This window comes from Urocitellus parryii, chromosome 1 (assembly GCF_045843805.1).
Source record: "Urocitellus parryii isolate mUroPar1 chromosome 1, mUroPar1.hap1, whole genome shotgun sequence".
Classification (NCBI taxonomy): Eukaryota; Metazoa; Chordata; class Mammalia; order Rodentia; family Sciuridae; genus Urocitellus; species Urocitellus parryii.
Window position 1 is genome coordinate 124,683,565 of NC_135531.1, and position 12,559 is coordinate 124,696,123.

The 12,559-nt window shown below is 43.8% G+C and overlaps 1 protein-coding gene across 3 annotated transcripts in view; it reads left to right on the plus strand.

Annotated features, from left to right (window-relative positions):
* The window catches only part of Spock1 (SPARC (osteonectin), cwcv and kazal like domains proteoglycan 1), a 504,789-nt gene that overhangs the window by 84,109 nt on the left and 408,121 nt on the right, over positions 1 to 12,559 (plus strand). For 2 of the 3 annotated variants that reach the window (XM_026410690.2, XM_026410689.2), the window contains exon 2: positions 10,377 to 10,385. The exons of the other annotated variant lie outside the window; for it this stretch is intronic. In XM_026410690.2, the coding sequence (XP_026266475.1) occupies positions 10,377 to 10,385 (9 nt within the window). The remainder of the gene's footprint in view (positions 1 to 10,376; positions 10,386 to 12,559) is intronic. 3 annotated transcript variants of the gene reach the window in all.

The following is a 12,559-nucleotide window of genomic DNA, read 5'->3' on the forward strand; positions in this document are numbered from 1 at the left end:
GAGGAAACAGAGATATCCATGCACCTCTCTCTCCTCCCTATCCTCACTCCCTTCATCCAGTTTTCAGAGCCCACCATTCATGATGGAGTTAGGGGAGACCTAGCTGCTTCTGCCTGCTGTAATTCATGGGGAGTGCTGGCACACAGCACTGAGTAACAGTCAGGACCTTGGTCCTCATGGGCCTTATAGTCTACTAGAGCAAATAGCCAACAAACAAACAAATCATCTATTTTCAGGTAGTGGTAAGTGCTATGAAGGATATAAATCAAAATGCAGTGAAATAACCTTCCAGAGAAATGAAATAGCATCTGCAAAGGCTCCCAGGTGGCGCAGAACTTGGCCTGTTGCAGGGGCTGCAAGGAGGCCGGGAGTCTGGAGGCAGGAGAGGGGACGAATTGGCACAGGCCCTGCAGGGCCTTGGGGGCTTAGCAGCAGAACTTTGGATGTCATTCTCAGCATGGAGGAACTGCTGAGGGGTTTCAGGCCAGGGAATGATGTGATCTGACATTGGTTCCAGATGTTCTCTGGCTCCGTTTTTCTCTGAGCTGGTAGGAGGACAACGACTTGTGCGTTTGTACAGAGCAGAAACACTTGAGATCTGGTTTTGTGTGAGGGTGGGAAGAAAAGGAGGTCCTTTGTGCTAGCCTGGGGGATAGGAGTTCTCTGCAGAATCCAGTCTGAATCACTGGTATTTTCTGTTGGAGTCTGAGTTCAGGAAAGCAATGCTTCTGTTGCCATATATTTTTCACAGAGACCTTGGTAGGGGGAGATGGGCCCAGGCATGATTTAGGCATCTCTGAGTCACTATCTAATGCTACTATTGCCTGGTTCCCTAACTAATCACCAACTTCCCCTTGTCAGTTTCACCCAGCTAGTGAGTAACGGCAAGACCCTCAGGGTCCTGTGTCCCAGGCAGGTCTAATTTTTATGTACCATCCTGCCCTCTGGGTTAAGCCTGTCAGTGCTGCCCTTTCTCTGTCTCCTGTATCTTCCCAAGTTTCTCCCCAATTGTGAAATGTAGCTTGAAGTAAAAAAGCATTGTTGTCTTCTTTCCCTTGAGACCAAGATCAATTGCTCTAAAATTGCTTATTCTCCTTGGACAGCAGCTGGTTCAAAGTGACAGCTGTGGAGTTGAAGTAAAGATCTAATATCTGTTTTTCCAGACCATAAAATTAGATCCTGCTCCAGTACGTATTTCACTGGTATAATTAAGCTGTTAATTCTGTACGGGTTTATTTCCGCCGTATTTTAGCAGCACCCCAGGATGCTGTTAAGGCTTCAGAGTGTCTAAGGTTGAGACCTCAGTTCCAGACCCAGCTCTGCCACTTACTACCTTTTTGGCCTTAGGCAAATTTCTTTCTTCTGTGAGTGTCAGTGTCTTCAATATAAAATTGATATCATAGCAGAAGCTAATGGAAGCTAGCATTCCTACTTAGGCTACAGAAGCACTGTCTTGAATAATTCATTTATTCCTTTTAATAATCCTGTATGGCAAGAACCGTTGTTATTTCCATTTTATGGCTTTGAACACCAAGTCCCTGATGTGAGACCATTTCTTCTACTAGAAAGTAGCTGGGATCTGTGCTCTGAGCAACTAACTAAACTTATTCATCGAGCCTCTTTCTGAGGTCACTGTGAGAATTCAATGGAAAAATATGTGGCTGTCACATAGCCAATGCTCATCTGTCTTCCTTAAATTCTGAGGAGTCCCCAGTATCAGTCTAACAAAAGAGTTGAAAGATCTCTACAACAAAAACCATAGAACACTCAAGAAGGAAATTGAAGAAAACCTTAGAAGATGGAAAGATCTCCCATATTTTTGGATAGGCAGAGTTAATATTGTCAAAATGGCCATACTACCATAACTGTTATACAGATTTAATGCAATTTCTATTAAAATCCCAATGACATTCTTCATAGAACTCGAAAAAGCAATCATGAAATTCATGAGGGAAAATAAGAGACTCATAATAGCCCAAACAATCCTCAGCAAGGAAAATGAAGCAGGAGGCAACACAATACCAGACCTTAAACTATACTACAGAGAAATAGTAACAAAAACAGCATGGTATTGGTACCAAAATAGACATGTAGACCAGTGGTACAGAATAGAAGACACAGAGACAAACCCACATAAATACAGTTATCTCATACTAGACAAAGGCACCAAAAACATACATTGGAGAAAAGATAGTCTCTTCAACAGATGGTGCTGGAAAAACTGGAAATCCATATGCTGCAAAATGAAACTAAATCCCTATCTCTCACCAGGCACAAAACTCAACTCAAAATGGATCAAGGACCTAGGAATTAGACTAGAGACCCTGCGTTTAATGGAGGAAAATGCAGGCCCAAATCTTTATCACATCAGTTTAGTCCTTGACTTCCTTAATAAGACTCCTAAAGTGCAAGAAATAAAATCAAGAATCAATAAATGGGATGAATTGAAACTAAAAAGCTTCTTCCCAGCAAAAGAAACAATTATTGAGGTGAAGAGAGAGCCTACATTTTGGGAGCAAATTTATGTCAGAGAGAGCACTAATCTCCAGGATATATAAAGAACTCAAAAAACTTAATACCAAAAAAAACCCAAACCAAAACAAAACAACCAAAAAACTCCAAACAACCCAATCTATAAATGGGCTAAGGAACTGAATAGACACTTCTCAGAAGAAGATTTATAAGCGATCAACAAATATATGAAAAAATGATCATATTTAATAAGTAGAGAAATGCAGATCAAAACTACTCTGATTTTATCCCAGCCCAGTCAGAATAGCAGTTATCAAGAATACAAGCAACAATAAATGTTGGAGAGAATGTGGGGAAAAAGGTACACTCATACATTACTGGTAGGTTGCAAATTTGTGCAACCACTCAGGAAAGCAGTGTGGAGATTCCTCAGAAAACTTGGAATGAAACCACCGTTTGACCCAACTATCCCACTCCTCGGTCTATACCTAAAAGACTTAAAATCAGCATACTGTAGTGACCTAGCCACACCAATGTTTATAGCAGCTGAATTCACAACCTAGGTGTCCATCAATAAATGAATGGACAAAGAAACTGTGGTATATAGATACACAATGGAATATTACTCAGGATTAAAAGAGAGTAAAATTATGACATTTGCAGGTAAATGGATAGAGTTGGAGAATATCATGCTTTGTGAAGTAAGCCAATCCCCAAAACTAAAGGCCCAATGTTTTCTCTGATTAATGGATGCTGATCTGTGATTGGGAGTGGGGGCATGGGAAGAATGGAGGAACTTTGGATTGGGCAAAAGGAGAGTGGAGAGGGGTTATGAGGATAGGAAAGATGTTGGAATGAGATGGACATCATTACCTTGTATGATTGCGTGAATGGTGTATCTCTACACCAAGTACAACCAGAGAATTGAAATGTTGCGTTCCATTTGTGTATGATGAATTGAAATGCATTCAGCTGTCATGTACAACTAAGTAGAACAAATAAAAAATTTTTAAAAAGAATCCTGAGGAGTTGTCCTCTTGGAAGCCTTCTACATAGAAGGGGAGAAGCATGAATCCAAATGAACTTTCTGCTGATGGTGACAGTCTGGTGGCACCCAGTGCCCGAGATGGTCTGCATGGTAAGTTGTGAGGTGTTGACAAGGTAAAACTACCTGAAAAGTGTTGGTCTGCCACGATCCCCCAGACAACTGCCTTCCGTACCTGGACAGGCATCTGCTCCTGCTGGGCTCTGTGGCTCCTGCCGGGGTGCTCTCTCCTGGATGTGCTCCTCAGCCCGTGCATTCCTGTTTTCCTTAGGATGACCTTGGCAGCCATGTGGTTTGGTGCCAGCATGGAATACTGGGTCTGACACCACTTTCACATGTCACTAGGTGTGACTGTCCTAGTGAGTGGCTGCCTTTGTCAGGATGCCTGGCCCCTGGGCTGGGAGCCTCTTTCATGGTGAGATGGCTCTGCAGGATGCTGGGCTCCTCCAGCCAGGAGCATGAGTTTTCTCATCATGCTCCCTTGAAACGGAGGACATCCTGTTAGCCATTGTGACATGAGCTTGGACAGCAGCAAGTTCCCTGAGGACGTGGGATGAACATGGGATGGTGACAGAATCAGGACACTGTCCAGTCACAAACTCTTCTGTTTTCTCTTTCCTTTCTGATGTCTGGGCCATGTTGGCCAGCAGGGTAGAGCTGGGGACTCGGCCAATGCAGGAAGCCTGTGGAGCCTTGCAGCCCACCAGGCTGGGTTTCCAGATGTGTGTGGGAGTGGCACATCTGATCCACCACACCGCACTGTGGCCCTTGCTTCCTTTGCTAATGAGGAATCAAGAGGCGTCCTCTCAAATTAGAAATTCAAATATTTGTCTAAAAGGGAAAAGGAATTCGTCAGGTTTTTCTCTTCCCTTTGCCCTCTCTAGTTGGGGTTTGGTTAATGGGCCTGTTCCTTTTGGTCCATCTCTATCTGAAGACTCACACCTGGGAAGAGAACAGAGAGCGCCTTCCTTGCTTTGTGGCTTATTCATGCCCAGAGGGGCTGGACTGAGGAGCAGGTTCTGTGGCTGCTCCTGGGCCCTGGGCTGCCCCCAGAGAACCCTTGTTTCTGCCTGGAGGAGAGGACGGAGGAGAAACGGCTGCCACCTTGCCTCTGGCCTCTCCCAGAAAGCACAGCCCAGGATCTCCCGCCTTTCAGTGACTTAATAACGAGCAGTTCAGCTGATTTATGGGGCTAAGATAAGCTCATTATGGGAGTTGTCAGTAATTATATAAATTGATGAGGGGCTTTCCCTGTTCTTCCCTTGGATGCTCGCAAAATCATTTCACGTTGATTTCACTTTCTTGACCTAAACAGTGATGAATTTAGACATTAGCCTTTTCCAGTTCAGAATAACTTCTGATCTCTGCATCTGTCGCTTTGTAACAAGCTCATCTTTAGGTGGGGTTTCTGAGGAAGTCTTCCAGCACTGTGGGTGACCAAAGGCTCCCTGTGTCTTTGAAAGGGCTGCGATGTCTTCATTTTCCTAATTATTAAATATTTGTTAAGAGCATCACCTGGAAGGACCTCAGCCTGCTGCCTCCTGTTATAAATGTTCTTGGCATTGGCAGCCAGATTCAAAGGGAACGATGGAGCGATCTTACAGATGAAAACACCGGAGCACCTGAAAAGCATGACTTTGTGGGCAGTGCTGATGTGGTGTGACTCTTCATGTATTAGCAGGCCAGTTTTCAATGATTCGTCAGATCATTAGCACCAGGGGTGACAAACCCACAGGGTCAGTCTGGCTTGCAGATATGTTTTGTGAGGCCTGTACAGTATGTTAAAAATATTGTTTTAAAAAAAATGAGAACATATCATGAAGAATTCCTATGTATGATTTTCTTATTTCTCAGACATGGACCTCCTGTCCACAGTCCCTTATGGAGGGAGGCAGGTGGCTGCTGTTGAGTAGTGGCTGCCCCTCCACTGTTCAGCTTTACTTGGTTTGCCCCTCATCTACTTTGCTTTTGGAAGTTTGCAGTTTGCAGTTTGACCTCAGCTGGCATTTGAGTTTGTCACTCCAGGACTGGACTAGCGAAGGTGGCCTTGCTCAGGGACTTTCGCTCATGAGCTCTGTCACACCCATTCTGGCTCAGGTAAACACTTCTCATCAGGGCTACTGCAGGCACCTTCCAACAGGCCTGCCTTTTTCTACCTGTGTCCTTAGGTCTCCCACACCCCCAGTCTATGCTCGGCCCAGAAGTCAGGTTGGTTCCTTTAAAACATGTTGGAACATATCACTCTTCTGTTCAAAAGCCTGCTCTGGCTCCTCATATCCCTCAGAAGAAAAGCCAAAGTGCTCACAATATCTAACAGGGCTATGATGATTAGCCCCCTGTTCTCTCTCTGAACTGGTCCCCTTCTATCCCCCTCACTCACTCTGTTCCAGCCATACTGACACCCTTGCTGTTTCTTGAACATGCCAGACCTTAGGCTGCTTGCCCATTCCGCCAGGAACACTCTACCCTAGATGCCTGCACGGCTACTTCTTTCCTTCCTTGAGGTCTTGGCTCAAATCTCCCCTTTTCTCTGAGGCTGCACCTGGCCTTCTTATTTATTACTGTGACCTACTCTTATCCCACGCCCTGAATTTCTCATTCCCCCTGAGCTGGCCCTACTTTTTCATTTCTCTAAGCATTTATTCTGTTTTAAACACATTGGATTTTTTTAAAAAAATCGTATCTAATTTTTCTCTTCTCTTGCTGGAATGTGAATTCGACACTGATTGCTTCATCCTGAGTCCCGTGAGCAATGCCTCACACCACAGCATTCAAGAAGTTCTGCTGAGATGAAATCTTAGAGTAGTTTTGATCTGCATTTCTCTAATTACTAGAGATGTTGACCATTTTTCCATATATTTGTTGATCAAATGAACATCATCTTCTGAGAAGTATCCGTTCAGCTCCTTAGCCCATTTATTGACTGGGTTGTTTGGTTTTTTTTTTTTTTTTTTATTTGGTGTTTTTTGAGTTCTTTATATATCCTGGAGATTAGTGCTCTATCTGATGTACATGTGTCAAAAATTTGATCCCAAAACATAGGCTCTCTCTTCACCTCAACGATTATGTCTTTTGCTGAGAAGAAGCTTTTTAGTTTGAATCCATTCCATTTATTAATTCTTGATTTTATTTTTTGCATCTTAGGAGTCTTGTTAAGGAAGTCAGAGCCTAATCTGAGGTGATGAAGATTTGGGCCTGCTTTTTCCTTTATTAGGTGCAAGATCTCTGGTCTAATTTCTAGGTCCTTGATCTACTTTGAGTTGAGTTTTGTGCCTGGTGAGAGATAGGGATTTAGTTTCATTTTGCTGCATTTGGATTTCCAGTTCTCCCAGCACTATTTGTATATATACACATGGAATATTACTAAGCATTAAAAGGTAACAAAATTATGGCATTTGTAGGTAAATTGATGGAGTTGGAGAATATCATGTTAAGGGAAGTAAGCCAGTCCCCCAAATCCAAAGGCGGAATGTTCTCTATGCTAAGTGTATATTGATCCATAATGGGGGGGCATGGGAAAAATGAAGGAACTTTGATTGGGCAAAGGGAAGGAAGGGGCGGGGAGGGGGCATGGGGGCAGAAAAGATGGAATGAGATGGACATCATTACCTTAGGTACATGTATGACTGCACCTATGGTGTGACGCTACATTGTATACAACCAGAGAACTGAAAAATTGTGCTGCAATTTTGTACAATGAATCAAAATGCATTCTGCAGTCAAATATATCTAATTAGAATAAATAATTAAGTAATTAAAAAAAGAAAGGTCTGCTGTCAATATTGTTGAAATCACAGAGTTTCCTGAGAGCTTCCTGGGCAGGCCATTTGGAGCTGGGATCTCTGTGCCACTTAGCAGCAACCTCAGTGGAGGAAGTGGTAGCCTGAATCTATGCAGCCCAGATGGAAGAGCCAGATCCCAGCGCTTCCCCTTGGTCTGGTTTGCTATACTCAGTCTCCTTGTTTTTCTGCCCTTTCTCTGTAAATGAGAGTCAAGATGGCAGCATATGTGACAAAGAGAGCCAAGAAGGAATAGAGAAAGGGGGGAAGAAATAGTTGCAGAGCTCTGAGTCATTGAGCTGGGGACCTCAGGCCCATTTCTGGGCTCTACCATGTACAAGGTAAGCCTGTTGTTGGAGAGATTGTTCGAGATCATTTGCAGCTCTGTAGTGCTGTCCAACGATAGCTCTAACAAGATCCTGGTATAGCAGCCGGTGTCTTGCACTTAGCAGGAGTGCCTGCAGGATCACTGTGCCTCTCCCCGGACCTCTCTTGCAGCTGTTTCCTAAACCTGAATCAATGATATTGAAGATATGCTTTTTTCTTAACGCTTCAGATTTTCAGTAGTCTTTTCTGAGTCCAGATATTTTCTCTGCACCCAGTGAATTGCAGCATGGTTCCAAAGTGTCCTAGATGCTGCCTTAGCCATGGTTTTAATGGTCCTTCTTGGGGGTTTGGGAGGGATAGGCCGAGTTCTCACCTATGTGGCTGCTTTGGGGAGCCAGAATTCATACTGTGGTGTCTAATGTAGTACCAATTTCCATTTCCATTTCTGCTTCCTGATAGAGAATTAATTATAGTTAAATATGAAACAACACAGGCCAACCTTGGCCTTGGCCAAGTGGCATAAAACACACCTCATTCCCACTCCAGATGGATGTCAATAAAAAGTGACATTTAAAAATGCTGACTAAATCCAAGCTCGTGAAACGCTTTCTTCCATAATTTAAATTTGTTTTGGAGGAGACATGCTCGTCTGTTTTGTTCTAATGCCTGTGAGTATATCAATCTCAAATGAACTAGAGTATCTACAATGGGTATATATTTTTCTGAAAGTTTTTTCAAGAGAAACCTAAAAGCTTCTACCGAAACAAACGAAAACCCTTCTGACTCAGGGGAGCTGAAATAAATGGGCCTATTTTCTCTAAGACACGGCGGCAGTGCTGCACTGGTAACCTGGCTCCTTTGGCTTTTCAGTGCCGGCCTCAAGGTGAAATTGTCATGAACAGATGGGGCTCCTTGTAGCTCTTTGGGAGGGAGATAGAATACCTCTGAGATAACACTAATAAATGTGCCATTTCACAGTAGCCCCTTCTGCCCAAGGAAACCTGAGTCTGGAATCTGGAGATCTTAGATGGAATGGAAGCTTTTCCTGAGTGAAGACACCTTTAACTTACCCCTAGAAGAAAGATCCAGGGACTCAAAGGAAGGCAGGTGAGAGAGCAGGGCATGGGGAGTTTGTGCACATGTACACACATGTGCTCTCATATCCAGATTTTTTTGGTATTTGCTGTGTGACTTTGGCTAAGCTATATAACCTCTCTTGAGTTTCCATTTCCCAACTTTGAAATGACTTTTATAGTACCTGATAAATAGGGTCTATCCAAGCACTCAATAGGGCAATGCATATAGAACTAGAACATGACTCACCCTTAAAAAGCATTAGCTCTTATTAATTATCATTTTCCTTAGTTTCCCCTTATCTACCTGCATCTCACTAATCCTTACCTCTGTCGGAACAACGGAAAGATACATAGAAGCTTCCTGAGCATTGCGTTTCCTTCTGCTTCAGTGTTTCTATGCCTGGGACCTGGTACCCATCATCTCTGTTGCCGCAGTTCCCATTGCTCCATATGGATTGTAAGGAAGGGCCCCAGGGTCTCAGCCGGCAGCTGTAGGTGGGGTTTGATGCCAGGATGCACCACAGTGCCTGCTGCGAGATTGGTCCTGTCTTTGCACTACCTGTACATCCACTGAATCTGGCTACTGCCAAAGCAGAACATTAGAGGGTGGGTCTGGGAGGGGCTTCCAGGGGATGCTCAGTGGGCGAGTCTGGAGAGGACTCCCTCTGAGCAGCAGAAGCCACCCCTGATTTGTGCAGCTGGAGTTTTCCTTTTCTTTGTCATCTTCCTCCCCCTCCTCCTCCACTCCCTCCTCCTCCCCCTCCCCCACCTCCTCCCCCTCCTCCTCACCAGCAGTTCTTTGGAACATTGTGTTTGGGTATTTGCCCATGGAGCACCCAGCTCCTTGGCTGAGAGGCAGTGCTTAAGTCCCCTCTAGAGCCCTCAAAAGTTCTGAGTACCCTGTGTGCTGAGGGCCCTGCAAAGATGCTTTTGAAAGCTGCCATGGCCATCAGCCTGCCACAGCTCTCTATAAAACCCCAAAGACCAGTTAGGCTGAAAGCTCTTCCTCTTGATCCCTTGAAGCAGGGGTAATATGTTATAATCCAAGGCCCATTTTCTAGGAAGTACCGTGAATCTTGTAGATTTGCTGTTCTCGATGGGTGGTGGATAAGGCGGGAGCAGATGGCTCTCAGCACAGGTGTAGGCAGACCTCAGTGTCTCCTTATCCATTTGTGAATCTTTCCATTCAGAGCTGGCCTGGGCTCCTTCTCATTGCAGCCTCCAGCATAAGGAAGGTCTTTCCTGAGTCCTGCGGGGTCTCTCTAGTCTGGCTAGGTACAGACTGGCTGTAGAGACAAGCAGCAAGAATCTGCACATGGGGGACTGTATGTGGAATGCTGTCCTCTTTTACCCTGTGACCTGAGCTGGTAAGACACTGTCGTGTCTGTGACCACACCCACGTGAAGGGATAAGGAGACAACAGCCATCTTCCTACCCATGGTGAAACCCGGCACTTGTACATGAGTCAGGTTATTTGCAGTTCAGTAGAAGAGATGAGTTTTGGGGCAGAAAATCTTGAGAGATTGAAAAGTAATTCTGATTTTTAGGAAATGTTGACCTGAGATATGATGAGTCCAGGAAAGAAATTAAACTCTCCCAGCATTAACAAGCCTGGTGGTTTATTTATTCTTTATTAAAAATCAAGTTATACTCGTGTCTGTAATCTCTAGGGCTCAGGAGGTGGAGGTAGAAGGAGGACAAGTTCAAAATCAGCAATTTAGTGAGGTTCTAAGCAACTTAGCAACACCCTGTCTCAAAATAAAAAACAAAAACAGTGGGGATGTGGTTCACTGCTTAAGCACCCCTGGGTTCAATTCCTGGTACCAAAACAGACAAACAAAATTCCAGTTTTAAAATAAAAATCTAAATGACATCAGCTTTTGAAATACAGTTTGAAAAGGTTGACTTTTAGTCAGGGCCTAAAGCTTTCTTCTGCTTTTAGCAGGGTTTTCTCTTTACAGTGCAATTGCTCCTAGCCCAAACTAGGCCTGATCTTTGGGGTGCATCTGCTCACGTGGTTGGGAGGTGTGGAGGGATGGCAGACTTCTGCAGGAAATATGTTTTTCATGGTGGAATCAAAGTTACAGATTTTTTTTTAATACTTAAAGAGGTAATATAGTAATAGTAAGATTGTAATACACACTGATCTCTAAACTTATCGAATTGTCAATCAGACCTCAATAAAGTAGTTAAAAATCAGTAAGGAGACAAAGTAGCCCAGCAATGAAGGGTCTGGGCATTGGACAGTCCCTGGGGTGTGTTAGAGTTCAATGAACTCGTGCTTGCAAAAGCTTGCTGCTCCCCAGTCCTCAGTATTATGATCATGGCTATATTTTTAGATTCTTTCTTTGAAATCCCCACTCCTGACATATTTCACACCTTGTCTGGCATTACCTTCAGAGTCCTAATATGGGCTATTGGTACTCAGAAAAAAATTGAACTTTCAGGAAAAATAGTTTAATAAAATATAAATGCAAGTGTGTCTCTCAGGTGGCACATGCTGTCTCCTTGCCTGTCATTGTTCACAATTGAGGATAGGGTCATTTGCATGCAGATGGTCCTCCTCCCTCTGATTCAGTTGGCAAAAATCTCAGGCCTTCTTCAGTTCTCCCTAGTCGCCTGCATTGTGAGGTTTTCTTTGAAAATCCCAATGGCTTGGTGCATGCTGTACCTGTTGGGTTGGTCTTTGTCTTGCCTGCGACTGCAGGTTATGACAGATGGACCCATTTGGAATCCTTCATAAAGAATTTTTCGTGCTGCTTATTCATTTTCAGAAATAAACAAGTGTTATAGTATTAGATTTTATCGATCACTTAACTAGGAAGAAATTATGGAAATATTATCCATAAAATCGCCATAAACCCCTGTTAATCTGCCAAATTTTCAAATTAGAGAATCAATTAGATTTGTTGAATATTTGTTTAGCTGTGGTCTCTGGGTGACTCCTGCTTTATTTACACTCATAATTTCCCCAAAGATTTGTTTCTGTCTTCCTGGGAGAAGAATGTGTTCTGCATATCCTATCAGTAGCTGCTTGAAGGGATTGGGGCAGGGAGATAAATTAAGCAAATATTTCAGATTTGTTACTGTATTTTTGTGAGCCATATAAGTTAATGATCCAAGGCCAGATACATTGCTTAATGCCAGATACAATCACATTAAGTTCTGCTTTTCCTGGGGGAACAGGGGATGGATTGCAGCTCAGGTTTCTCTGGCCCATCTCCTGGGGTGATGGGAACCTGCCTCATGCCACTTTGTCTTGGACTGAGCACTTGGTCTCCAGGCACCAATTATTTCAGACACGAGTTATTGTCATGGTGCCACCTCGTTGCAACCCATCAGCTAACAAGGCTGCCTCACTAAGCTTTGCATGTGCCCAGAAATGTCAGGCAGGCCATCCTAAGGGAAAGGGTTTTCAGTTAGCAGAATGGGCTTATGCGTTGATGATATTGGTAGCTATCTGTAAGGTGCAAGCTGGTCCTGGGCAGGCTCTCTAGACTACTGAAGATTGGGCCTACCATTGTCATTCCAGTAGTTTGTCTTCCTTCTTTTAGGTTCTGATGATTTTTTCCCCCCTTTTTGGAAAATTTTCAACATTCACTTGATGAGAATTTATTGAGCTTCTACTCTATGCTGGGTATAGTACTATCTGCTGTGGGCAGGAGAAGGGTTTCTGGAGCAAGCTAGGTCTGAGCCAAGTCCTAAAGGATGTGTAAGAGAGCCAGGTGCATGGATTTGCATGAATTAGCTTAATTGGACCACCTAATAACACTAAGTGATGGGCACTGATGTTATTCCCACTCAGTGAAGGAGCGACTGAATTTCAGAGAGGGTAAGTAACTTGCCCAGTGTTAGGAGCT